This window comes from Salvia splendens, chromosome 21 (assembly GCF_004379255.2).
Source record: "Salvia splendens isolate huo1 chromosome 21, SspV2, whole genome shotgun sequence".
Classification (NCBI taxonomy): domain Eukaryota; kingdom Viridiplantae; phylum Streptophyta; class Magnoliopsida; order Lamiales; family Lamiaceae; genus Salvia; species Salvia splendens.
This window is the reverse complement of record NC_056052.1, coordinates 23,158,189-23,184,935: the sequence shown is the minus strand read 5'-3', so window position 1 is coordinate 23,184,935 and position 26,747 is coordinate 23,158,189. Positions and strand designations below refer to the sequence as shown.

Genomic DNA, 26,747 nt, shown 5'->3' with positions numbered 1-26,747 from the left:
ACTGTGTGAGTGTGTGATGATCTTCATAGCAAGAAAAGCATAGTCAAGACTAAAAATAATCTCTCTCTCTCTCTCCCTCTCCATATGTTTTCTTCTCATCTTTCCCATCCATTTGCAGCTATTTCAAATCCAACACTTTCAAATCAATCAGAGATGCAAAAGCTTTTTTTTATGTGAATTTAGCTTCCACCAGAATATGCTACAGTCAATTTCACACGAATATAATCGATGTGCACGTGATTTAGATACATCACTATTTTATTTATTACTAGCATTTTAGAAAATTTCACATCAATTTGAAAGATATTTTTGATTGATAGTGCATTAGGGCATCTTCAGTGGCTTTCACCCGGCAATAGCCCAGTCACAAACTCCTCCTGCCACATCATCAGCACTAAAAATCCTCATGTCACATCATCAGGACAAGCAAATAGCCTAGCAATAGCCTAGCCACATCACCCCTAATTATATAAAACAAATAATTGACAATCACACAAAATACGGAATTAAATTTACGACACAGATACGGGAAAATCTAATTATTTTATTTAGATTTTAAAAAAAGTACATAATTAAAAAAAGACTAACGCCGTGCAATCCTCCGCGCCCACAACTCTTCAATTAAATCATTTTGGAGTCGAATATGAACATCCGTTTGGCGCATGTCGGCATGTGCTTGGAGGAGGCCGGCTTCATCGTGTGGGACCCCATTTCGTACGTTGGGGGCAGCTATGCCGTGGCTTGGACCGGCTTCATTATCGTCGTTGGCCAAACTAGTCAGTCGTACACCTTCATCTTCAACAATCATGTTGTGCATGATAATACAGGCGTACATTATATCAGCAATGCAGTCGATATGCCACAAACGCGTTGGACCCCTAATTGCCGCCCATCGAGACTGGAGCACACCAAATGCGCGCTCCACGTCCTTGCGCGCCGACTCCTGGCGTTCCACAAAGTAGGCCTTTCTCTCATCCGTGCGCATCTGATCGTCTTCACAAAGACGGGCCACCTAGGGTATATCCCATCCGCCAAGTAGTAGCCCATATCATGCTGGGTCCCGTTGGCGACAAAACTGATGGCCGGACCGACGCCCTGGCACTGCTCGTTGAAAATGGGCGACGAGTTGAGGACGTTGTTCGACCCGGCTATCCCAAAATACGCATGCCAAATCCATAGCCGGTAGTCAGCAACGACCTCCAGGATCATCGTGGGATTCTTTCCCTTGTAGCCGGTCGTGTAGAACCCCTTCCAGGCAGCGGGACAGTTCTTCCACTCCCAATGCATACAATCTATGCTGCCTAACATACCCGGAAACCCATGCTTCTCCCCGTGCATCTGCATCAGATACTGGCAGTCTTCGCGAGTAAGGCTTCGAAGGTACTGATCACGGAAAGTTTCAATCACGCCCTGACATAAATACTTCATACATTCAAGGGCAGTCGACTCACCGATGTGGAGGTACTCGTCCCACATGTCTCCCGCGCCTCCGTAGGCCAACTGCCTGATTGCCGCAGTGCACTTTTGAATAGGTGTGTGGTCGGGTATGCCAGCCACATCGTGCCTGAAGCGGAAATACAGATATCGCTGCTCCAAGGTGTTAACAATACGCATAAACAGGGCTCTGCTCATCCTAAAACGGCGCCTGAAACGGTTGTCGTTGAACCGTGGCTCCTGTGCGAAGTAGTCTGCGTATAGGTGCTGATGTGCAGCTACGTGATCACGTTCAATCACTGTTCGGCGGTGGACAACTGGTCGTGGTCGAGGTCGAGGTACCGCCGGCTGCAAGGCCCTCTGCAGCAGCCGATCAATCTCACGGTTCGTATAGGCCTCTAACGCTTCGTTCATTCGACGATCGTACTCCTCATCATCCCCACCACTACCACCACTACTACCACCAACGTTGCTCATTTCTCGTTGTTGATCTTGTACAGAAATTAAGATAGAGAGAATACTCGTTAAAACAAGTGGTGTGAATGAAAATGACGTGCAAATTGCGTATATATAGTGTTTCGAAAATTAAAAAAAAAAAATTCGCTCGCCGGTCCTGAGCCTGCAATGGCGGCGAGCGCATCGGCGAGCGCTCGCGAATTTGCTAGCGCTAGCCGATTTTTTCGCCGAAATGGCGTTCGCCGGTTCCAATCGGCTAGCCGGTCCTGAGCCTGCAATGGCGGCGAGCGCATCGGCGAGCGCTCGCGAATTTGCTAGCGCTAGCCGATTTTTTCGCCGAAATGGCGTTCGCCGGTTCCAATCGGCTAGCCGGCCCGCTCGCCGCCATTGGAGATGCTCTTACTAGTCCGGCTAGCCGGCCCGCTCGCCGCCATTGGAGATGCTCTTACTAGTATGAAAATATTGCCATATACTCCTATACACTATATAGTAATATAAGATAAAAAAAATATAGAGTATATACTATCAATCACTGTATGCGATAATAACATATGGGGCCTTCCCTCAACTAATTTAAATTATTATATTTAGCAAAATTAATCCAAGGCATGTGATCAGAACCTTGGCTTTTAGCTGAAATTATAAATTTATGACCGCCAAAAGATCATCCTATAACTTAAATAATTAAGTCGGCAACAAGTTACTATCAAATATAACAACTAATAGTAGAAAATATTATTTTCTTTTCCCCCCATTTTTAGTCAACAATTTTTTTAAGGTTAATGATATTGATTCAATCTTTTTTAGGAAGCATGTTGAATTGGTAACTAGTGTTTAATTAGCCCATTACATGCACTATTGTACTATGGTTCAAATAATGCTGACGTAATACTATACTATTTATACAAAATTTTAATTTTAAACGATTAGTTATTAAAATAAAGTCACTACAACAACACATGCATCAATTCTTTTGTAATAATCACATGAAGAAGTTCTTATTCTTTGCCTAAATCTTGGAGAAAGTTCAAAAGGTTAATTAAATGTAGGCAAAAGATTAACTAAATCATAACCTAATCACTTTTTCCGTGGGTTCAGAGCCAAGGCATAGCAACCTTGAAGCTTGCACCATTCTATAATGTAAAATGTGAAGTACGATTTGCTCTTTTTGAATGGTCTATGTCTTCAGTTGAATTGTCTCTGAATTATTTAGAGTATTACTAATGTCTTTTTGATTTGAGTATGTCCTTAAGCACTTCTAAACACGAGTTAGAGTATAAAATATGCACATTAAATATGATTTCTATAGTCCAAAATAAATGAGATCTGGAAATTAAATTACATATTCCCGGATTAATAAAAGTTAATTGGGTGAGCATGAATAGTAAACTTATTGAAGATTAGACTTTGTATCAAGTTTGGAATAAAAGTTGCTTCCAAAATTTATTTCTTGTTTCTCAAATGGTAATGAATAAAAGTAGATTAGTAAAGTTAATTGTGGATCAACCGTCTGTAAAGTTAGCTAGCAAGTCTTTCCCCATTCCCAAGGTTTTGGTGTTTTCATTATATGCTTTCCTTTTAGGATAAAACTACTCTCTTGATTCTAAGGATTTGTTAAAAGAAGAGATGAGTTAATGCGTGTGGAGAGGAGAGAGAGTTAATGTGTAATTTTGCCTTCGTCCTTGAAAAATAGGAAAAAAGTAGAGACTAGAGAGAGTGATGTTTCTATTTTTAGAAATTTATCATTTAGAGTGAGACATTCACAAAAAAGTAAATAATTCACTTAGAATGAGATGAGATGGGATTGAGGGAATACTTATTATAATTCAATATTTATTTGGTGGAGTCATAATCCTAATGTGTATCTTGATGTGATTAGACGAACACTATAAAGGATGCTCGAATTTAAATCAAATCTTGTACTACTATGCAACCAATTGATTTTGTACAAGTGTTAATTTAAAAAATTGATTATACTATTTTAGCTCAGAATTTAATCTAAACTAGTATCCACCCACATGCGATGCACGACGCATACAATTTTCATAAACGAATAATGAGAAGAAAGAATCAAAACACCAAATATGACCGCATATATGCAACAACAATTTTGCCTTATACAAAATAATGAAAAAATAATTAAATTCACAAATATTACGACACACTAATGTTGTTTTTGATAATAAACATGAAATTAAATTAAAGAATATATATATATATATATATATCAATTTTGGAAATGTTGAATTATAATAAAAATAAAATATTAGTATAAAGCAACATTTACATAAATTAGTATATTTATTGTGATAAATAATACCCTCTTCGTCCTCCGTCCCATAATAAGAGTCGCATTTTGTCAGTTCGTCCAACAGTAAGAGTCACATTTGAGATAAAATCATATAGGTGTCATTCTAACTATTACAATCAAAGAAAAAAAAACTATAATAAGTGGAAGAGAAATCACAATGAAAATAATAAAACAAACCGAGCTATGACTAGTCGAGTCGGGAAATCCCTCTTTCCGCAAGACAAATTGTGTCGCGGCTAGTGCGCTTGAATTGACGTATTGTTTCAAAGATAAAACTCTCTTAGCATATAGAAACACCTCAAACCCGCTAGGCATCGACAAAATTGATTGAGCTCCGAAAATCTAGCAATACAATGCTTCTGAAATACATACTAAAATATAGAGAGATTGAGAGATAAAAAAGAATACTTTTGTTGGTGGGTAATCCATCCACAACTCAATGCTTTTTAGCCACAAAATAAGGACATGGAAGGTCAAGAAATTAACACATTACAAAACAATAAAATTAAGACAATGAAGTTTACTTAGTGAAAAGCCAAGGACTCCCATGATCACCTCCCACTACTCACGCCATTATTCCCACAAGATATTTCTTTTAATTAATTTCTTAATTTCTTTGCATAATGTTACATGTAATTTGATGTGGGGAATTGATCTGCATGATTGTGACGAAACATTAGTGATGGATTATATCAAAACATTATCACACATTTAACCCAATAATATTAAAAAAAATTATAAAGGAAAACAGAACACGGACATAATATTAAATTAATCAAAGCCATAGTTTTCTAAAATAACATATTATTTTTTTAAACTATAATATTTGTGACCATGTTTTATAGTATTTATTATTGTGAAACGGCTTCATTTAAATTTATTCACATAAATGAAACCTTTTCATTTCTCTAATTACTATATAAATAAATAGAAACTTTTTCATTTTTCAAAATTTATTATAAAATTTATAATGACAATCTTGTTATTTTCTAAAAACTCCCCTTTTATGTATAGATTGCTCAAGTATGGTTACTTACTATTTTACCACTACAATATGTACATGCAATTCAAGGTTAAAGTGAGACACTTATTTTCTTTAGAGATTTGAAAAAACTGTGTTTAATAGAGTAGAGTAGTTGAACGAAGGAAGAATAAAGTAGAAGTGGAAAAAAAATATAAAGGACGCAGTAGGAGAAATATAAAATAAATTAAAGATTTAAAGTGTTGTTTTTGTTAAAACTAAATGACTAAATTAACTTAAAACTTTTCGAAATAGATTACAAACTCATTACATGTTGATATATTTCCGTTGAACGGATGTTAATGGGCTTATTAGCTACATTGGGTTTGCGATTGTTAAGCAGGCCCACTATCTATCAGTTGAACAGATGTTAATGGGCTTATAAAATGTTGGTTACGAAATAATGATTGTATTATTGTTTAGAAAATAAAATTACGAATATCTGAAATAATTAATTCAAATATGAATAAACAATGTGCATAACTTTTTTGTTACTATAATTGTAGTTTAAGACATATTCAAGCGCAACCAACCATGGTAATGTTCAATTGGCTCAATTTACGTAAACCAAAACTGGATCGAAGGCATTCAGCTACCCTCCTCTCCGAAGATATTCTCACCTTATTTTTTTAGCAAACGATCGATGTGGATCCAACACGCCAAATCCTAAGAATGAAGCCCCCTCCCTCCCAAGCTATAAAATATGTGCATTTACATGCTACTTCATTGGCATCAAATGTCCAGAAGGAAAAGATTATAATCACTAACCCTGTTGATGCTGATGATCTCCAACAAACCATCATAGAACATCACTATTGCTATCCTGACAATGTTAGTTGCTATGTCTTCTTTTTAATGTGAATTGAGCTTGTCAAAATTTCAACACTATTGTTAACCTTAATTCTCTATTAATATTATGGTTGGTGGCAACATTTTCTTTTCATCTGTGATGCTGAGGTTTGTTTTAGTTAGTTCATCAGCAAGGGACCAAGTGTAGTTGAGGAGGAATCTTGATTTCTCTCTACTTGCTCTGTTCTGCATTATTTATGTTATAAATACCGCCCCTCCCCCCTTCCGATCGGAGGCGGAAGATTGATCCCGCTGTTAGTGAGTTTCTATTGTATATCAGACATGAGTATAAGCTCAAGGCAAAGTGGTGCCATAAGTTTACCAAGGCTCTGGCTCAACATGTCTTAACCAAACTTCAATCTCTCCCCAAGAAGAAGCCAGACCCAAAATATGCCCAACGTGTGTTGTCATCCTAACTTAAATCTAGGGCATCCAAAAACCCAGACCCAAATTATTATACAATGCTTCAACTTGAGTTAATCGAACTTCAGTACCCAAATAATCCCACCCTCCCAAGGCCATCCATGAAGCCAAAGCCATATACTCCCCCTCCCCTCCCCAAACCCCGAGCCCAAAGTGCACATTATTTACATTTCCTTGCTACTTTATTCGCATCACTTGTCAAGAAGGAGTTCAACATGACTGCTCATCTTGCTCAGTGGTCAAATAAATATAATTTTGACCTCATTCAATTAGCCCTAGACAACCTTCGATCCAATAGCCCCCCATCCACTAACCCTGCTGATGATGCCACTGCCAGCTCCTCCAACAAAATTTAGGACCATCATACAATTTGACTATTTATGTCTTCCTTTTAATGTGATTTGAGCTTGTACAAATTTTAAGACTATTGTTAACCTTAATTCTCTAATATTACTTATATAAGTATTATGGTTGGTTGAAACATTTTCTTTTCATCTGTCATGGTGGGGTTTGCTGTAGTTAGTTAGTTCATCAAGGGAGCAACTGTAGTTTTGAGGAGGAATCTTGATTTCACTCTACTTGCTCTGCTCTGCATAATTTATGCTATATATACAGAGATTGGAGAGAAACTACCCAATGTCTCTTATGTAGTTTCCATATGACATGGAAACTACAAAAATTTGGGTGGGTGTCACTTTTGATTGTAAAACAAGTTGATTTTTGTGGCTTAGATGGTTATACAGATTCACACCATATACAGATCCAACCTCACTTTTAAGTTGTTACACACGCAATCAAATATTTTTAATTTTTTTTTGCATGATGATTCTTCTTTTAACTACTCCACATAGATAGAATCTTCTTAGATAATCGTTCATCAAGATTGAAGACCATTTAATTATGATTATGATAGATATTCAAGTTTGGATAATCAGGTAAGGTATAAATCAAATTCGTTCATACTGCTTTCTTAAATAATCAGGGAATATGTAAATCAAATTTTGATACAGGTTATGACTAGTAATGTATAGCCTCATTCTCAGGGTTTACTACACTCACATAATCTTCTTGACCAAGATAACATTATATCATCATCAAGAAGAGAATCAGATTCGTCTGACAGATTTTTGTAGCAATACATAAAAGATACAAATATTATAAAGGCACCCTGTAATTAAGAAATTATCTACTTGGAGAGAAATGCTTGAAATGGCAGCAGGTTTAGTGAAAGGAATTGAGTGGCTTGTCAAAATCAGCCATGGGACTACTGTGTGATTTGGAAGCTAGGGGATGACCCTCATTCCCTGAAGGTTGTACTTTCTCTTATTCATGTTCTAGTTTAAGAGGACTCCCATTTGATTGCCTTTAGTTTGGGTTTTGTTTTCAGGTTTATTGAGTGGGGGGCGTGCTGTTGCAGTAGTGGGTGGTGGGGTCAATATAAAGGGTGAAAAACCTGATTGTTGAATGCAAGGATAGTTTGATTAAGCATTCAATCACAAGTAATGCTTGCAGGAAGCTTGCTCACTTGCCCTTCTCTACCTTTCCTCTGTTTTCAGGGTAACTCATTTCACTACTTTAATGCATCATTTTTGCAAGTGAAAGTGTGTGTTTTTGTGTGTGATTTGATTTGGGCAGGATTCATGGACATGATGTAATGTTAAAACAAGCCAGGTGAAGGATGGCTGAGAGCACTGCTGATGATGTATGTTCCCAACAATAATATGAAAAACTTATAGTTCAATCATCTAATTCTGCAATCTATTGTGTTTTTTGCTGAAATAGGCTTTTGCATTTACTGTATCACTGCTCTATGTGAGTATCTTCTTTTAGGAATCAGACAAGCATTGAACAATAATCTTTGTTATGTGCTTCTGAAAAATGAGTATGATTGAAATCTGGATTTGTGTTAGTTGGATACAAGCATCAAGACTTAAGGCTGTTTATGTTTGTTTGAGGCTTCATCATTCATCAAGTTCTAGCTTTGATTGAGAGGTCCCTTTGTTAATCTGAATGACTTGCAGGAACCAAATGAACACAATTCCTCATTCCTATAACATGGGGTTTATCGAACTCTTCACCACTATTAAGCATGTAAGATTTTGTTTCCATGGTGAAATCCCACATGGTATGTTCATGAAACATTGAGGATGAGTTTTGGTTATGTATTCAGGTACGGAGAGATCAGAAGACCATCGACTACATCTCTGCTCATTTTAGAGGCCCTCTCAAACAAGAAAGCGTGATGGAGGATGCAGAACAAGAAAACTTACTCCCTTCGTTTCACTATCTAATCCTTGGTTGCCAAATCCCAACCAACAAACTATTCTAGCTTTGAGGGATCATCCACTTGTTCCTGTCTTTCGAACGAGCATCAGTTACGGTTACTGATCATCACGTCTCAAGTGAGATGTAGCTGGAGAAGTCAAGCAGAAAGGGGCCTTTCAAGTCGAAGAATCTTATGACTCAGAGAAACTGGAGGAAGAGGATCAAAGATGGGGAGTATGCTCTTCGTGCACTAGTCCCAAGCATCTCTAAGGTTTAATGAGAAACATCATATTGTCACCATTTTGGGACCATATTTGCAGTTATGTTTGACATTGAAACTGTTTTCTTGCGAGCAAATGGATAAAGTTGGTACATTGGTTGATGCAGCTGATTACATAAAGGAGATGCTGGGGTGTATCAGATATTATCACCAAGAACTCAAAAGCATTAGAAGGGGAGACCGCAATTGTGCAGATAAGAAGGGTAGTGGAAGTGAAAACACCGCAATCCTGGTGAGGAAAACACATCGGGTCGCCAAAATCTGAACCAGATTAGTTTGTTTAGAGTGACATTTGATGATGGGTTTGTTGCACAATGTGGGAGTTGAAGTGTTCCAACTCAGGGCAAAAGATTTCTTGGTGAAAATTATAAGCAAGCAAAGGCGACGGTTGATGGAAGTCATTGATTGCATTTGGCAACACACCTAGTCTTACTCTGTCAACAAGGAGTATGTAATAAACCCAAACAAAACATGATAACAATATCAAAGAAACACACTACGGAAAAATGGAGAAGAAATTAGAATGAGAGCATTATTTCTTGCCACCACGAAGGGACTGCCAGAAAACAGGCCAATTCTTCTTAGCTTCATTCCAGCCCAAGAGTGAGCCTTCCCTCAATGGATCCCAACTGGCCGACACAATTCCATAACTGATCCCCAAAAGCGCAGTGCCGAAGAAGACAAACGACACGATGAAGGGCACCCATGTCGGGACATCGATTTTCAACCCAACCTTTAGATAATAGAAGAATGGGAAGAATAAGAGTCCTATGAAGAGTGGGATTCCAACAGTGAGTCCCACTCTGCTCATCATCCTATTCGTCACGATCTCCGGAATCACCCCTTCCTCTCTCTCATCCACCTCTTCCTCTTCTTCTTCTTCATCTTCGTCTTCGCTTTCGTATTTCTTGTTTGGTTTCTTGGATTTTTTTGGTTTCTTTGATGCGGGTCCAAAGCCTTTGGGCGAATTTAGAGTGGCTGAGATCGGTTTGAGGAGGAGTAAGTGGGAGTGGTTTCTGGGTGAGAGGATTTTGAATGGGGATGTGTTTTTGGTTGAGGTTAGCGAAGGTGGCAATGATAAAGGAGGCGCTCTTGCGTAGGCATGGATTCCCATGTTTTGATCCCAACTGTTTTTTCCTTCGAGCTACATGTATTTTGGTTGGTTGGGAAGGAAGGAGTCATCATGTCATAGCAAAGAACCTTATCTTGTACTCCTCAGAGTATTGTTTATTTACTATAATACCCTTACACTTGGAGCCACAATTATTATACTTTTAAGATTCTAATTTTTTTTATAGTAATTCAACAATTTTAGGTCGTACTAGGGAGATACCAAAACGGCTCTTGAGTGAAGAAATGCTTTTCTCTCAACTTTTTGCTAGCTCGGGAATAGTTGGTTTACATACTGGAACGTTCATACAAAACTACCATAAGAAATATAACTAATAGTTCTTCTTGATGTTACAAAAAAAAAAGTTTCCTTAGTGCATGCAAGAACATGGAGTATGATACCACTTGTTAGGATCGTCGACTGCAACATTAGTTTGATATTGTCCGCTTTGGGTCAAGCCCGCACGGATTTGTTTTTGGGTCACTCCCAAAAGGCCTCAAACTAATTGGGGTTGGACATGAATTATATACACCTTCCAACTTCTCTCCCTCATCCAATGTGGGATGGGTTTGTAACCCAACAAACCTCCCCTCAAACCGAGACCACATCGGGAACCAGTCGACACAAACATTGGTCGTTCCAGCCCTGGCCCCTGGGTCATCCTGGGCCCGACTCTAACCCGAGTCCTTCAGGGCCCGACCCTAACCGGGGCTCATCCAGGCACAACCCATAGCCACCTGGGCTCTGATACCACTTGTTAGGATCGTCGACTGCAACATTAGTTTGATATTGTCCGCTTAGGGTCAAGCCCGCACGGATTTGTTTTTGGGTCACTCCCAAAAGGCCTCAAACTAATTGGGGTTGGACAGGAATTATATACACCTTCCAACTTCCCTCCCTCATCCGATGTGGGATGGATTTGTAACCCAACAGTATCAACGTTACTAGACCAGGAAACCAGTGCCTGGCCAGATTGTTATGTTTCTTACATGATACATCCAATTTTCAATTCAAAACCTTTGATTTTTTATTTAAAAAATAATTCAATTACTCAACTTAGAGCATCCACAATGGCGGCGAGCGGACCGGCTAGCCGATCCCTGGCGCTCGCCGGTCCGTTCGTCGAACCATTGCAGCAGGCGAGCGCCAAATCGGCGAGCGCACGCCGATTCCCGAGCGCTGGCCGATGCGCTCGCCGATCGACTGGCAGCCATTGCAGGCTCCCGATCGGCCAGCGGATTTTTATTATTATTATTTAATTTTTGGAACACTATATATACGCGATTTGCACATCATTTTCATTTGCACCACTTGTTTTAACGAGTATTCTCTCTATCTTAATTTCTGTACAAGAGCAAAAACGCGAAATGGAGCACAACAACGGGCCTACTCTAGGGACGAGCGGGTCTCAAACTCCCACGGTACCCGTGGGAGGTGGATGGGGTCCGATGGCCGGGTACTACGACATGTACCCTTGGCAGCAGATAATGTCCGGGATGGCATCCGGGGGTGGTATGCCGGGATGGCAGGGGATGCCGGGGGGCCAGCGATGCAGGGCGGGCAGGGGGTACCGGGGATGCAACCTGGGATGCAGATGATGCCGGGGTACCCGGGGATGCAGGGGACGCCGGGGGGGACAACGTCTATCGCCCCAGTTTTGATTTTGTGACTGTTTCTTCGCACACATCGACCCCATCGGAGACGCAGTTCACTGGGTGTGATACTTTCTCCTTAGAGGAGTTGGGGATAGATTTCGGGGATGCGGACACCCCCGTTCAAACAGGGGGAGTAGGGCGGGGTCGGGACACGCCAAAGAAGAAGAAGGGGAAGGGCAAGAGGGTGGTCGGCGAGTCGTCGCAGCCGGCTGATGACGACAGCCCGGCACGGAGGAAGTGGACGGACGCGAAGAACGTCGCGCTGTCCAAGGCGTGGGTGAATGTTTGCGATGATCCCCTCGCCTCGAACAATCAGAGGATCTTCAACTTGTGGGCTAAAATAACAGCATCCTACAAGGCATTTTACCCGGAGGGGAGGCCATGCAGCGGGGAGGAGTGCCGGAAGGGGTGGGACCGAATCAGGGCTGGGGTCTCCCGATTTTCGGGCTTGTACACCAACGCCCTCCGCATGCATACCAGTGGCCAAACTGAGGACGACTGCAGGAGGATAGCGCAGAAAGCCTTCCCCGTGCCCGAGCTTTATAAGAAGTTCACCTACTGGAACTGCTATGAGGTGCTGATGGACTCCGAGAAGTTTCGGGCAGGTGTCGATGCTGGCTGGCCGAAGAAGCAGCGCCTGAACTATACCGGTGATTACAGCGGCGGCAGCAACGCGGTTCCCACGACCTCCCCGAGGATGTACAGGAGTTCCCGTCCCCTCCCGCGTTTGCTCGCCGCACTCGCCCGGTTGGTCAAAGGCGGGCGCAACGGGCTCGCCAGGCCTCCCAGGAGGTCCAGTTGGCATCCCCCCTGTTGGCGGGTCGACATCCGAGTTCCTCTTCTTCGCGCGTCAACAAACGCGAGCTCAGATGTACAAGATCTTAGCTGAATGGAGGGCGGCAACTGACCCCGAGGAGAAGAGTTTTCTTCACGCAATGCTAGTGAGTATGCGGGCCGATTTGAATCCCGCCGCGGCACAGGTCGGGGCTCAGACGCGGGCTCAGATGTGGCAAATTTGGGGTCCCGGATAGCGGCGACAACGGCGGCGGCGAGGAGTGAGGCGGAGGAGTTTTTTTTAGATTAATGTAATTTTTTTTAATTAATGTACTTTTTTTTAATTAAAGTAGTTTTTTAAATTTCAATATTATTATTGAGTTTTCCCGTATCTGTGTTGTAAATTTAATTCCGTATTTTGTATGATTGTTAATTATTTATTTTTATAATTTTGTTTATTGTGGCTAGGTTATGGCTGACCTATTACTCGTCCAGTTGCTTGTCCTGATGATGTGGCAGAAGGGGTTTTTAGTGCTGCTGATGTGGCAGGAGGAGTTTGTGGCTAGGCTATTGCCGGGCTATTTCTATTGGAGATGCTCTTAAAAAAAAGATTGAATCAACAAATCACTCGAATGTGGGCCCCAGCAGTCGGCCCAGTTGCAAATACCGGGCCAATTTCAGCCTCAAATTTGAAAATGACTGTATTATCATTTATCATCCACTTTCTTTTCGTTGCTCTTCAAGCAAGAGTTGAAGCTTGCTCCCAGTCTCAGCTCAATCACACGTACAGATAATTGCGCTCAATTTTACGTTTTATCTATATTATTATTTCTGGTTGATACAGATAATGAGCAAAATTCATGCAATTTTTGCGCGTTAAGTTTCGTATTTGTGTTGATATTTCCTCTCTCATTTACATAAGGTGTCTGATGTGCTCTTTTCTACATTGTGCGCGAATTTTATTGTTTTATATGTATATATCTGTGATTTAAATGTAGTCGCTTCGCAAAAACGAAATGGTGGTTGAGGTGATCCGCTCTGGGAGTCCCTCAATTTTTAGCTTTGTAGTTGTTTGTGTCTCTTAAAACTCTTCCTATGATGGCGTTGATAAGTACAAACTCGTAACCTGTGTATTCTGCTACAAACTGTTTTTAATCTATCAAATTCTGCTTGAAATTTCAGGTAGAAATGATTATAAAGGGTTTATTTAGGAGATATGAGAGGAGGAATCCAGTGAATCCAACGATCGGAGCCTTTTGGGGCGTTGGAATAGGCATTGGTTGCGGTGTAGGATGGGGCCCTGGCTTTGGTCATGAGGTAGTTGGCTACGTTGGAGCCGGCTGTGGTGCTGGATTTAATGTGGGGATCACTTTTCTTGGTGTTGGCCTTGGTCTTCCTGCTAATTACCTATTTAGGGCCCCTCATAGTGGTATGTTTTTTTGTGATGTAATTTTTCCTATTTGAAGTATGATGTTTGTAGAAGATGATGGAACTTAATTCTATACTGAACACTTTAGGCTTTGTTACTTTAATGTTTATTTCAGAATTATCAGTTGAAAAGAAAGGTTCTAGTCTAACTGGAAGCAGAAGTACCATGGAAGACGATAGAACAGGCATATCTGGCACACAACAAAGTCAAGGTGCATCATTTTCAGGTTTCAAAGTTGACAGTTTGAAGAACTTTAGAGATTTACCGGATGTCAGAAGCATGTTTGCTTCCTATTCTAAGCATGTAACTGATTGTTTACATAGAGTCACTGGAAGGCTTAATCCCTCTGGATAGAGGTACGTGAACATGACTTTTTGAAAGCTTTGTTACTATATTAATCTCTTGGGTTAGCCAGTCAGCCATCACCATGGTCTAACAGTGTGTGATTTTTGACTTGGATGCTTTCTTGTTGATTGTTTTGACTTTAACCTTTCTGTATCTTGTTGATTGCCCAGTTTTGGCACTTCTACAATGCTTAGAAAAGCTTGACATCAGTGAACTCCACAGCAAAATTTTTGGTTTGAGTGTTTGTTGGAACTTGGAAAACAGCATAATTTGCTGTAGTAGCTAACTAGATAGAGCTTAATCATGATCTTTTAGTATCTAAATAATTTTTTCTCCGTAGACTCTTTTCAGGATTTGGACATCAATGAATGTACATGATATTTATTTCTGGTGCTCACAATATAGAGTAGCTCGGATGCTCTATGTTATTGTTTTTAACTTGCTAATTGCTAATTGCTAATACATGATCTTTTCACTCATTGGGGATTCTGTTTCAGGTCCAACGAGTATAACAATCATGAATCATCAGATGAAATTCTTCTATCCTGATGATATAAGAGGATTTGACCTTTTTGCTAAAACGATGGGAAAATATACCTCCAAATTCTTATTAGTTCAGATTGAAGCGGAATGGTTCTTGTAGATATAGTTTGTCTGATGCTGAAGCCTGTGTGTGAAAAATGGTGCCTATTCTGCTGTGTATTCATATGTAAGTGCCATCGCAATTCGCTTAAATCTAAGCCTATTTGTACACTCCATAATCCATTGTTTGTTTGGTAGTAGGTACAGACGTACAGTATTTAAATTAAATATACTTATTGTTGGTTATGAGTAGAACTTTTATTTAAATAGCAAAGATAACTAGCATGGTCAAGTATATTACTCATACCAAAATGAGTTGATGAAATACTTGATTTGATCACATTTTGAGTTTAAGCAATATTTGATTGTTGAAGCAACTGCTTTAAAGCAAGTATTATGATACACACGTCATACATTGAACATTTTAAAATCAATTCGATTGTTTTTATAGAATTGAGTTAACCATACAAAACACACGTCCAAAACGATGACGTTAGTACTGGTTTATTTAAACGTGACAGGTGCCCACAAGCACCTCAAATATAAAAAACATGGTTAGCAAGCAAGTAGAAGAAAGAAAGATCAATCTCCCCCCTGATTACTGAACATTGCATGTTCAACCATTTCGTGCTAATGCTGCAATTTGCTTTATAAAATGGAGTACTGAACAAAACCATTATAAAGATCTCTAGTTGAGTTCATATCATTAAATTTCAGTAGCACCGCTGCTTTATTATTGCCGATGGTTTCAACCAAGACAGAAGAGGCTAAACTCTACATCAGAGGCCAACAAGACACTTATTCAGGATGCCGAATTCAAGCAAGATATTCAATTTTAAACATACCAAGTTGCCTAAGAGAACATTAACATTAAGTCGACAAACAAATCTCATACAAGCAGAAAAAGACCTCAAAGCGCCCTCAATCAGCATACAGCCACAGAATGGAATTGCTGTCGCCGTACCTTTCCTGCTTCAAGCATCTGTGTCAACACGTATCAAAAACCACGAGTTAGTATGGTTTCACCTTAGCGAGTTCTATGTAGCTCGTCAGAGCTCTCTGTTCGACTCACCCTGTGTGGAGTACCCGCTCGAAGAAAAATTGGCAGAAGCCCTCGGAATTGACATGGACAGCTGGGTAGTGGAGAAGAAGTTTTTCCCGGAACCATCATCATTGTCGAGAGTGGACCATGATTCCTTAGTCGTGGGCCACTCGCTAAAGAAAGGATGAACTGGATGCTGCTCCTCCTGCTTATCTGGGACTGGAGAAACAATCTCACCTCTCAAAAAGCAGTGCTGCCTCTGTTTTGAGATGGGCTCGAATGTGTGAGGTATGTTTTGTTGAGTGGAGGACGGGCCGAGCAACTGGGAATCGGATTTTGGCTTTAACATGGAGCTCGAAGAGACTTGAGAGGGCAGGAGTCGCCACATGCCACCACCTCCTGCGCTCGAGCCTAAACCTAGGCTTCCAACACTTGCAGATGGTTCGGGTGAGAAACTATTATCGTCAGCATTGGGAGTCACCCCATGTATATACCTGCGTATGCAACTTAGGCGTCAAGAGGTGTGTAGTTTACCAAGTATAGACTCAGATGCTGGAGTGTGGAAATATAAAATCACAGTAGATTTTAATGAACAGACACAGGCAAATAGAGCGAAATCAGAGAGGTTGAGAAGATAAATATTTGATCATCCTCTCCTTGAAAGTTAAAGCCCATGGCATAAAAACATGATGTCAATCACATATATCACATTCTAAATATGATGGCTATAAAGTGGCATCCAAAGAGAGTTTGTATTTCCTCTGTTGCCAACTAATATCTAACTTTCACAGAAAAGTTGGATATATTAGCAGGTAATATATGTCATGGACTACAACCACTTGTCCGCATATGAGTTTCCTGGGCATATTTATCCCCTGCAGTCGGTTGAGAGAGGGAAAAGCTACTCAATGCAGTGACAATTGAAACCTTGACCAGAGTACTATAGTGATCCATGATAAACCTATTTTTTATCTGTATCAGGTGGCTGAATAGTATTGGCATTCCAAAAAAAAGTTATTGTTGAACAAACACATAGCATTATTTGGAAATGTAACCATAATCAAGAAAATGAGTAGGGACAAAGTGATGACAAAGTTGAATGTTATATTATGATGTGCAGAAAACAAACAATTTTGTCTCCCCATTGGTCCTAGATTCAACATTGTATGGTAACAAAGAGTTCAGTCAGTTACACTCGATATAAGTAAATGTTCTCATTATCCCCCATGTTATCTTCGTCTCTGATTCTAACTTTTTGGGAAGGGGAAAGTCGAGTTTAGACCATTGTAAAGGATTCTTTTCCAACCTTTCTGAATGAGGGAATTGCCAAATTCAATATTATCAACCTAGTGCGGAAGTTGTCTTTTGAGATGGAAAAATGATGGACCCTCTTTGTTTGGGAGTTGGAGAATAAAGAAATTGAAAGTAAATTCCCTACAGAAACATAGCAACCTATAAATTGTTAACTAGTTCCAAATCTTTCCAATATCATGTCTCAAACAAGGAAGTAATTATGGTCCTATCATTTTTATAAAGTAATTTAGTATCAATGAATACCCATACCAGAAAACTGAGCCCAGCTCTCTAGAAACTGCATGCAAATGTTTCAAGATTATTTCCTTTCCTTTCCTAGCATAATGGTTCTTATTTACCAAGAGGATCCTAGGAAATCTCGGGTTATATTCCTGAGCATATAAAGTACCAAGTGTTTAAGGACTATGGATGATTTTGATAATTGATAAGCTTAAACAGAACTGCCTGAAGTCCTTGTTCTCGATCCCGTAGGAGAGAGGCTCCATCTGTAGCTTTGTCACGTTGCTCCCAAAAGATGATCCATCTGAACTGGCAACAGAATAATATGGCATGTTCTGATAACTTCCGCTTCCACTGCCACTGCCATGAAAGCTTCCACTGTTATTACCACACCCACTAGATATGTGGGACATTGCAGTCGATGCAGACTGCAAAGTAGACTGGGATTCCACAGGCTTTCTTGAACGGTTGCGACCACGGTGCATATGCCGCTCGCAATATTTGGAGTCTGGATGTGCATCTTTCGAGCACCTCCACTTCTTCCCATCCGTCCTCCGACATCTCCCAGGCTCGGGATCGAATTTCTTCCCATAATAGGAACAGTATCCCACTGCATGATAAACAGCCAAAGTTACATTCCTTGTTAGATATACAACAACTACTATATTGGGGAGCACAAGAAAATTAAACCAACACTTCACTATGCTAGATTAAATCAAGTACAACAACATTTTCACATCACTAAATACATCCCAAAATATGACCTGTAGGAAACTATAATGTAACAAACTAGCTCAGGTTAAATCAAGTAAAACCTTATGCTAGATTCTTCTACTTATTCCCATAATTCACAGAATAAGATAAGAGAAGCCTTTTAATAACAATATCCAAACTGAGCTTAAATTATGGAACTCACCAGTTTATAAATAGATATAGCAACTGGTGCAATTAATGAGTTATCAGCATTTTTTGCTATAAAATGAGTTGCAACATATCAATCAAGTTGCAACCAATATTTCCAACAAACATAGGCTCTGGCCACAACACTAATTAATAGACACTTTGCGCACACACATATCTACATAGGCAGACATATAAAAAAAGATGGTAAGCAAACAGCAAGATGATTACATGAAGGATGGTGAAAGAAACGGGCAGAAATGGCATCAAAGCTTCGACGAATGGGCATAACAAGGTCGGGTGGGACTGGCAAGCCAGCCATGAGGTACTTGTATATCATGGCTTGGTGCTCCAGCTCCTGCCATTGCACTGCAGTGAATGGTGCCCTATATCCCCCATACCCCAGCTCGCCTCCGCCGCCTATCCCAGCCCCAACTCCCAGCCCCACCCCCACCGAAGATGATGCTGCCCCACTCATCTTTCCACCCTCTTACTTCCACTCTTTTCTTCTATACTTCCACCACTCCTTGATAATCAAACTATCTTCTTCTTTCAATTCCTGCCATAATCAAATATGAACACAATCAGCAAACACACAACATAGCAAACATATGCAGACATGCAAAGATGCTACAGTACTTTATTAGAGCCCTAGTTTCTTTATTTTGAGATCTCACTTCCAACACAAAGCAGCTGCACATATAAATGAGAGCGAAAAGAGGGAATTTCATGAAAAAACAGAAGCTACACAGCTTAAACATGCACACTAACTGCTTCAATGAAAAAAGCTGCTCACATAAACTCAAGAACTCAAGATAAAAAGTGTAAAACAGAGACACTAGCAGTGTCTGTGTACAAGAAAGGGAGAGAGGGGAGTAGGTATTCACCAACTGTAGCACAGATCTAGGGTTTGGGCAAACATGCGATGCAGATTGCAGATAAGGGAGAGTGTGGGGTGAAAAGCTGGTGCAGGAAATTGAAAAAGCTGGGATTTTTACAAGTACACTGCAAAAAACTGCAACTAACCCGAATCAGAAGTTGGTAGCTATGGGGGCATACTCTTTTCTCTTGGCTAAAGATGAAATCTTGGTGACTGGAGAGGTTAATAGGAAGGAGAATTAAAGTGGGTTTTGGGGAGTGCTGAGATGAGAGGGGACATGGGGGGCGGTGGGAGGCAACATAGGATTGGGTGGGGTGGGGGGGCTGGAGGAGGGGTGGGGCTTGAATTATGGCGTTTGGTTGAGGTGGTGGTCCAATGATGTTACACATCATGTGAAGATATGATGACCTCTGTATGCAACCTTTGTCATCAAGTTTTCCTAGATTCCAAGTGACATTAAAATCCATCTATTGATCATTATTTTGTTAGGTTTGATGGAACAACTTTATCTTCTCTTTTGTGCTACATACAAATATCCTACTTTTCATCTTTGTTTAATGATTTTCTAGATATTATATACTCCTATGAATTAAATATGTATTTTACTTGTCAAGTAGTAATAAATTTCTTGTATGATTTTGCTCGAAAAATTACATGGGATAGAATAGAATCCCCAGAAGCTCCTCTAGAATGATAAGCCCAAAGTTCCTTTTTAGTAATAGTTCCAGTTAGCGAAAATCTATATATAAGGATTTTAATTAAAACAAAAAATATTACTAACCAATAAAAATTGTTTGCTCTCTCTCATAGCCTTCTCCCCTCTTGAACGTTTACATTTTCTTTTACTCGGCTAGGTGCGAACATCTATAAAGAATTAACCATCCCTTTTGATTTTGAAGCATCCTTGAAAAAATTCCACTACGAAATTCCATGAGCAATTTTAACACCAAAATTCTATCTTTATTCTACTTTCTCATCTTCTTGCTCCCTCCACCACAAAGTAGCCCCCACAAAACTGTAAACCAGTTTCAAGAAATAAAGTTTACCTATGTTGAAGACAACCCAAATAATAGGTCAATATCTAAGATATCAAAAACTCAGTGAGAAACTAGAAGATTTGGAATTGATATTTTGGAAAGAGCAGCCCATATTTGAAGGGGATAACACAGCTCTAGCCCAACTAATTGGACTTTTTTATTTTGGGCTGGGCCCATTTAAAGTTTACTGATCAAATTAGCTCACAACACAAAAGATGAGAGAGAGAGAGAGAGAGAGAGAGAGAGAGAGTCTCTTATGATGATGTGATAATGTATTGATATTCTAATAGAAAGCGGTTGAAGTGTAGCTAGGAAATACATGGTCAATGCAAGCAGACAGTTACAACTCACACACTCCCCTCCATCAATGATGATTGCCATTTGCCAACTATGCAATTTTGTTGTTTGCAATTAAATACGGAGTACTATGAATGCAATTAAAGACTAATTTTTTTTTCTTCCAAGAATTGGAAAATAAGGATGGGAAAAATTAAATTTTTATTTGTAAATTGAGCTTGACCAAATTGTATTGAGTGGGAATCTGTTTATGATTCCGAGCTGCTGCTCTCCTGTTTATCAGTGGAAGCCAAGTCAGTGCTCCACAGCTTTTTTCGACAATTCCACTAATTTTATGTCCCCCCTTTAAATATAATAATATTCCTCTTCCTCTGTAAATATTCCCCGCTTTTTCATCATCTCTCCACCCTTCTCTTTCTCTATCTTTCAACAGCCATGAGTCTCTTTGGCATTGGCAGGTAATAATTTCGACTTTTCATCTGATTGTGATTTCTTGGTGCGTGATGTTTTACGTCGGATCTGCGCTTCGTTTATTGGATTTCTGATTTTTTGGTTTTTTCGTTTTGTGTTGTTTCTACACTCAGCTGATCGATTCATATGCGTGCTTTGATGTTCGTATCAAGATTGATTTTTGATTGAGAAAGAGGAAATAAATGTTATTTGTATTTTGTTTTTTTGTTTTTTTGTTTTTTTGTTATTTGGGTTGAAGTTAGCAATTTAGCATAGCCCATTTATGTGAGCTTTCGGCGTGGAATTGAAGCTTAGAGTTTGACTGTGAACAAAAAGAGAATAGAAATATATGGCGGGAATATTCTCTGATCAGCTACCCCAATTAAGTTTTCTAATTATTCCCAAATCACAGTGATTATCTGCATTAGTGATTATATGTGTATTTTATTTACATTTTTTCTGCAAGTAGGCACTCATATGTATGAATGAATTAATGAGGAAGAGATGTAGCATATCACAAAGTTGTAGCATGCTTTCACTGCTATGACATTTGTAGCTTCCTAATATGAGGTGGATTAAATACAGGACTTGTCTTTAAAATGAGGCAAAATGCGGCTGACTACTTATACTAAAGAATATGAGTTGTTTGACACATGGTTCATGATTAATGAAGATAAAAGAACTACACCTTTTAACACAGACATATCACTGTAGTAACATAGATGCCTAATCTGTTGAAAACGCATCTTGATTATATGTCCAGTTAGTTTTGTTTGTGTAAACTAAGTGGATATCATTGGTTTTTAGGAGATCATCTCATTATTTGTAATGTGTGGTTTTCTCTTTTGGACAGGAATCAAAGGACATTCCGGCCTAAGAAAAGTGCCCCATCAGGCAGTAAGGTGCATTTCTTCCTAACTGAATATATATACCCTTCATGACTGTTCTGGTCTTCATTGGCACTGTCTGTAGCGAACCTCTGCTTGAAAAATCACATTTTGCATATTTAGTTTGTTAATTTTCGATTTATGGGATGACATGATGCTACTTCAATCTTCTTTATAAGTCGGGTATTAGGTCAATCTTGCTTCATTTTTTATTCCTCAAGCTTTCCAAAAATTTACATCATGTAGCGGATAATGTTTTTTGACCAGTCTTTATTTTAGTTTCACTTGCCCTAGCTGATGATGCCAGCTACACCAAGAGGGAAAAAGTCAGATTTGATTCAGTAAGCATGGGGATAGCATGTCTTGTCTTATCCTTTTATGTTCTTGTCTATGCTCAAAGTAAAGGAAATATTCTTTCGATTTCCTTCTTCTTCATTGTTCAAATCCCTTCTCTGTTGCCTGATTATTCTATCATGCATGGTTGAGATCCAGAGGTGATAGGACTTAGGTGGATTAGTTATGCCTTGGTTATTTGCTTGAAGCATATTGATAGCAAATAGGAGTTCATCTCGTTCCTGTTGTGTTCAGCTGTGTGACTATCGCTTATGGCTGCAAGCAGAACGTATTGAACTGACTTCTTTATGACCTTCCATATTATTGATCATTAAATCTATTACATAATATGCAGGGTGCACAGCTTAGACAGCATATTGATGCCACTTTAGGTAGTGGGAACTTGCGAGAAGCTGTAAGGTTACCTCCCGGTGAAGATTTTAATGAATGGCTGGCTGTTAACAGTACTCTCTCTCTCTCTCTCTCGCACACACACACACACACACACAGTTCCAAGCTCCTTGTGTCTCTGTTTTTAAGCATACAGTTCCTCATCGATTGCTCATCGTATGATGGTATTACTCTTTTGTTGACTTCTAATCGTGTGTGATGAAGGCATAAAAGAAAGGAAACATAATAGCAATTTCTACATGATTAAAGAATAACAGTTTGTACTTATCCTTCATCTGCTTTATTAGATTTTTTCTGAGGATAAAAATTGAAAAAAGTTGCTTGATTTTTCATCTTCAGCTGTAGACTTCTTCAACCAGGTGAATCTTCTCTATGGCACCCTCACAGAGTTCTGTACACCAGAAAACTGCCCTACAATGACTGCTGGCCCTAAGTATGTCTGGCTGATCGTTCAAATTCACCCTTACTCAATATATGCTTGTCACAGAACTGTTGTTTTTAACCAAGAAGCAGAATGTATATGTTTATTTTATACGTACGTAGAAGTATTTATCCCTGATGTGCAGACAAAACTTTTTCAGGTACGAGTATAGATGGGCGGATGGTGTAACAATTAAAAGACCTATTGAAGTTTCGGCACCTAAATATGTCGAGTATTTAATGGACTGGATTGAGACACAGTTGGATGATGAGTCCTTATTTCCTCAAAGGCTTGGTAATGATCATGTCTGGTTCAGTTTATCAATGCTGTTTTCACATGGAAAACCCATGATATAAAAAAACTACCTTTCTGCTGTTGCTAATTCACAATTTCACATCCACCAGCATTTTGGCAAAGTATTTTGCATTTTGATAAATCTATAGGCTCAATGCTTACAGAGGAACATTTGCAGGTGCACCGTTTCCTACTAATTTCAGGGACGTTGTGAAGACCATATTCAAACGGCTATTCCGAGTATATGCTCATATATACCATTCACATTTTCAGAAGATTGTGAGTCTTAAGGAGGAAGCCCATCTAAATACTTGCTTCAAGCATTTTATACTTTTTACATATGTAAGTTTTCTCATACTTTCAGTTTTATTAGTCCTAGCCTCTTTTTCAAATTGGTTTTGCACATTATCGACCATCGTTCACTAGCTTTTAACTGTAAAACCTATTTTGCAGGAATTTTCGCTGATAGACAAGAAGGAACTCGCTCCATTACAAGATCTCATTGAATCGATTGTCCCATGTTAATGGGCACGACTGTCTATCGCTCTTGATATCGTTTCTACATATGAAATATGTGTGTTTACAGATAGTTCCATGTAAATGGTCTATTTTATTGTATCATCTTAGTATTACAAACAACTCAAGTGATGGTTTTATCCAGAATTAATGTTAAAAATGCCAAGACAGGCTTGTTCTGTTTTATATTTTTACTACTGTTCTACAAAAAATCTTAACACCAACAAGGGATGGAGTTGATCTATCTGATACGAGGTATGTTCGGAAAGGGCTCCCGCCTCCTCTCCTCCGCGCTCTTCCCCTTTGGAGGAGTCGCGAAAACTCCATTCCAGATCCTCAGCGTCTCATCACCAGCAATCGATGCTACTTTATATCCGTCCGGGCTCTGCAATGGAGGCCAGGGAAGGGTCAGGTAACCACAGCTCAGAAATATTAGTATGTTAAAAATTGATTATCAGTTCCATCTATCAATACCTTGACCATGCTAAGCACTCTAGAAGTATGGCCTTCAAGCTCAACCATCTTAACCATGGAAGGGTATCTCCAAAGAGTGAGCTGGTTGCTACTGAAGCCGTGCGCGCTGAGAAGCTCCCTCTCGTGCGAGCTCCACAGCAGTGAGCAGACCTGTGATCCAGTCTCGACTGAGTTGAGGCACGCCCCGGTGTTGGTGTTCCAGAACCTGATGCGCTCGTCTCCAAGCCCCCCACCAGTTGCAAGGAGGCCGCTATGGAAAGGGGACCAGGAAAGGGCTTTGACTGCAGCAGAGTGCTCCTCGAAGCGATGGATCCATTGATTGGAAGAGAGAGACCATATGTGGACTAGGTTGTCGTCCCCCCCGCTCGCTAACTGGCCTCCCGAGGGGCACCATCTCAGACCACACACCTCATCGTTGTGCCCACGGTACGTGCTCACAATGTGCGATTGCACTCTCACGTCGTTGTTTATGATCAAACCGTCCATTCCTGCGCTTGTTAGGATGTCTTTGTTCCAATCAAGGGAACTCACCCTTAGATGATGCCCTCCTTGAAGCGTCCTCAGCTGCAATCACAACATAATCTGTTAGATGCAATGCAAAATCAATGTTAGATTGATCGATTGATGATGATCATTGAGGAACATGCCTTTCGCATAGCTGAAGTATCCCAGATTTGGACATGGGAATTAGTGAAGCCAACTGCGAGATGCCTCCCATCTGCAGCCCATCTGACGCTCGTCACCGGCCCGATTTCATCGGAGGCAGAGAGAAGCTCAACGGTGGAACCATCGGAGGCGGACCACAGGTAGATATCATTTTTCAATGCGATAGCAATGACGTCGCCGCTGCTCCAATCCAATAAATCAAGGTAGAAATCATCGATGGTGTCAGGAGCATCCAAGATCCTCTCTGGAAACTGCACATCAAAACAATCGGAATTCAGCAATAATTCAGCAAATCGCAGACTACTGGAATCACGACTTTTTGCGACTGACCTTGTGAATTCGTCGTTTCTGCTTTGTTAATTTTCTATGGCGGATAGGGGAAGAAGAAGAAGAAGAAGAAGAATTGGAAGTGTGCTTTGAAGATGGCGGCGCTTTGTTCTTGAAAGCCAGAATCCTCGATCTGTTGATGTTCAAGATTTCAGCGAGATGCTTCCTGTAGAGAGATGACTTTGAAGAACAGGGATCGGCGCTTTCGTTTTTCACCGCGGCGCCTGTGAGCATGTAGCGAGCGTAATCGAAATCCATGGCCGATCGATTTGGAATGAATCTGTCCAACTGAAATCGAACAAAAGAAACCAAAAAATCGCAGATTAGGTTGCAGCCGCAGATCAATAGGTTAATTTTATTTTATGGCGCGAAAATTCATTCGAAAATTACTGATAAATTCAGCAAGATCACGGATTGAATGTTGAATAGTTTCAAGAATTTTCACAGGAAAGAGATTGATTTTGCAGATCGTTCACAGAATCATCCTCTTACGTTTTCGCTGGATTTGTTCTTGCGAAGCATTGAGAGAGTGAGAGAGAGTGAGAGGCAGGCTTGTGTTAATGTAACAGTCTGGTTTAAATAAATCGAGAGGGCTAAAATAGATATTTCCGTTTATTTATAAGGAAAATTGATATTAAGTTGACCGACTAATATTCCAACCTTACTTATATGAGATCTATTGGAAGAATTCGGTTTCAGTAATTTTTCATTAATCTGTTCATTTAGTTATGGATTTTAATAATAAATTGTAATTTTGTTTAATTAATTTGTGTATGTGGTCAAGATTGAGAAATACTATATCAAATCTCAATAACATATTAACATGAATCTATGTAATACCATTATTAACGATTATTAGTCAATTCATGTTAAGGTGGAAAGGATGAATTTAGGTGCGATTTCTAATCCTTTTGTATTATTGAGAATTTTTTAAATCATGTCCCTTGTTTTCTTAATTAATGTTAGAGAATTAACATCGTTTGTGATTTAACATATATTCCGGGAGGTATTCAGATTCATAAGCTAAATAGTGTTCAAAATCAAAACACTTGTAGTCAATTGGATCTTGTGATCTAATAGTTAGATTAATGTCACGTGTCATCTAATAATGTAGATTATTAGTCTATAATGTAACTTAGCTAATAATGTACTATTTTAATAAAATAATGTATCATTTTAGTCTAATAATGTAGTTCGGCTAATAATGTATCATCTTAGGCTAATAATGTAGTTTATCACAACCATCCAATCCAAGGATCCAAGAGCTGTGATTTGTGTTATGTTTGATACTAAAGAGCTGTGAGGACCCTAATACACCCCGTTGCAAAAGAGTAAATTTTTGTG

General features: G+C 39.6%; 5 protein-coding genes across 12 annotated transcripts; 2 read left to right on the top strand and 3 right to left on the bottom strand.

Moving 5' to 3' along the window:
* Positions 1-9,427: 9,427 nt before the first annotated feature.
* Positions 9,428-10,235, bottom strand: LOC121785285 (protein PAM68, chloroplastic). The gene has a single exon (XM_042183672.1). It carries the CDS (start codon positions 10,151-10,153, stop codon positions 9,572-9,574), a length of 582 nt encoding a protein of 193 aa, XP_042039606.1. The 5' UTR covers positions 10,154-10,235; the 3' UTR covers positions 9,428-9,571.
* A 3,047-nt stretch (positions 10,236-13,282) lies between these two features.
* On the top strand, positions 13,283-15,181 carry LOC121783531 (cadmium-induced protein AS8-like). 3 transcript variants are annotated; one of them, XM_042181628.1, is made up of 4 exons: positions 13,283-13,363; positions 13,762-14,008; positions 14,124-14,364; positions 14,851-15,181. In XM_042181628.1, exons 2-3 carry the CDS (start codon positions 13,768-13,770, stop codon positions 14,360-14,362), a joined length of 480 nt encoding a protein of 159 aa, XP_042037562.1. In that variant the 5' UTR covers positions 13,283-13,363; positions 13,762-13,767; the 3' UTR covers positions 14,363-14,364; positions 14,851-15,181. The 3 variants fall into 3 exon arrangements, 2 of the variants coding, with proteins under 2 accessions (XP_042037562.1, XP_042037560.1); XR_006046589.1 differs by lacking the exon at positions 13,283-13,363 and adding an exon at positions 13,373-13,501; XM_042181626.1 differs by lacking the exon at positions 13,283-13,363 and adding an exon at positions 13,508-13,607.
* A 430-nt stretch (positions 15,182-15,611) lies between these two features.
* On the bottom strand, positions 15,612-19,590 carry LOC121785023 (growth-regulating factor 4-like). Of its 5 annotated transcripts, none has more exons than XM_042183350.1 (5): positions 19,298-19,590; positions 18,642-18,969; positions 17,733-18,120; positions 16,008-16,471; positions 15,612-15,917 (listed from the first exon to the last, which is right to left on the bottom strand). In XM_042183350.1, exons 2-5 carry the CDS (start codon positions 18,886-18,888, stop codon positions 15,910-15,912), a joined length of 1,107 nt encoding a protein of 368 aa, XP_042039284.1. In that variant the 5' UTR covers positions 18,889-18,969; positions 19,298-19,590; the 3' UTR covers positions 15,612-15,909. The 5 variants fall into 5 exon arrangements, with proteins under 5 accessions (XP_042039284.1, XP_042039285.1, XP_042039281.1 ...); XM_042183351.1 differs by having other exon boundaries at positions 17,736-18,120; XM_042183347.1 differs by lacking the exon at positions 15,612-15,917 and having other exon boundaries at positions 15,985-16,471.
* A 1,150-nt stretch (positions 19,591-20,740) lies between these two features.
* On the top strand, positions 20,741-24,122 carry LOC121785039 (MOB kinase activator-like 1A). The gene is made up of 7 exons (XM_042183375.1): positions 20,741-21,082; positions 21,928-21,976; positions 22,650-22,758; positions 23,045-23,138; positions 23,287-23,420; positions 23,599-23,762; positions 23,874-24,122. Exons 1-7 carry the CDS (start codon positions 21,060-21,062, stop codon positions 23,943-23,945), a joined length of 645 nt encoding a protein of 214 aa, XP_042039309.1. The 5' UTR covers positions 20,741-21,059; the 3' UTR covers positions 23,946-24,122.
* Positions 24,011-26,055, bottom strand: LOC121785038 (cell division cycle 20.1, cofactor of APC complex-like). 2 transcript variants are annotated; one of them, XM_042183372.1, is made up of 5 exons: positions 25,896-26,055; positions 25,407-25,691; positions 25,058-25,327; positions 24,411-24,974; positions 24,011-24,321 (listed from the first exon to the last, which is right to left on the bottom strand). In XM_042183372.1, exons 1-5 carry the CDS (start codon positions 25,923-25,925, stop codon positions 24,178-24,180), a joined length of 1,293 nt encoding a protein of 430 aa, XP_042039306.1. In that variant the 5' UTR covers positions 25,926-26,055; the 3' UTR covers positions 24,011-24,177. The 2 variants fall into 2 exon arrangements, with proteins under 2 accessions (XP_042039306.1, XP_042039307.1); XM_042183373.1 differs by having other exon boundaries at positions 25,794-26,014.
* Positions 26,056-26,747: the final 692 nt, after the last annotated feature.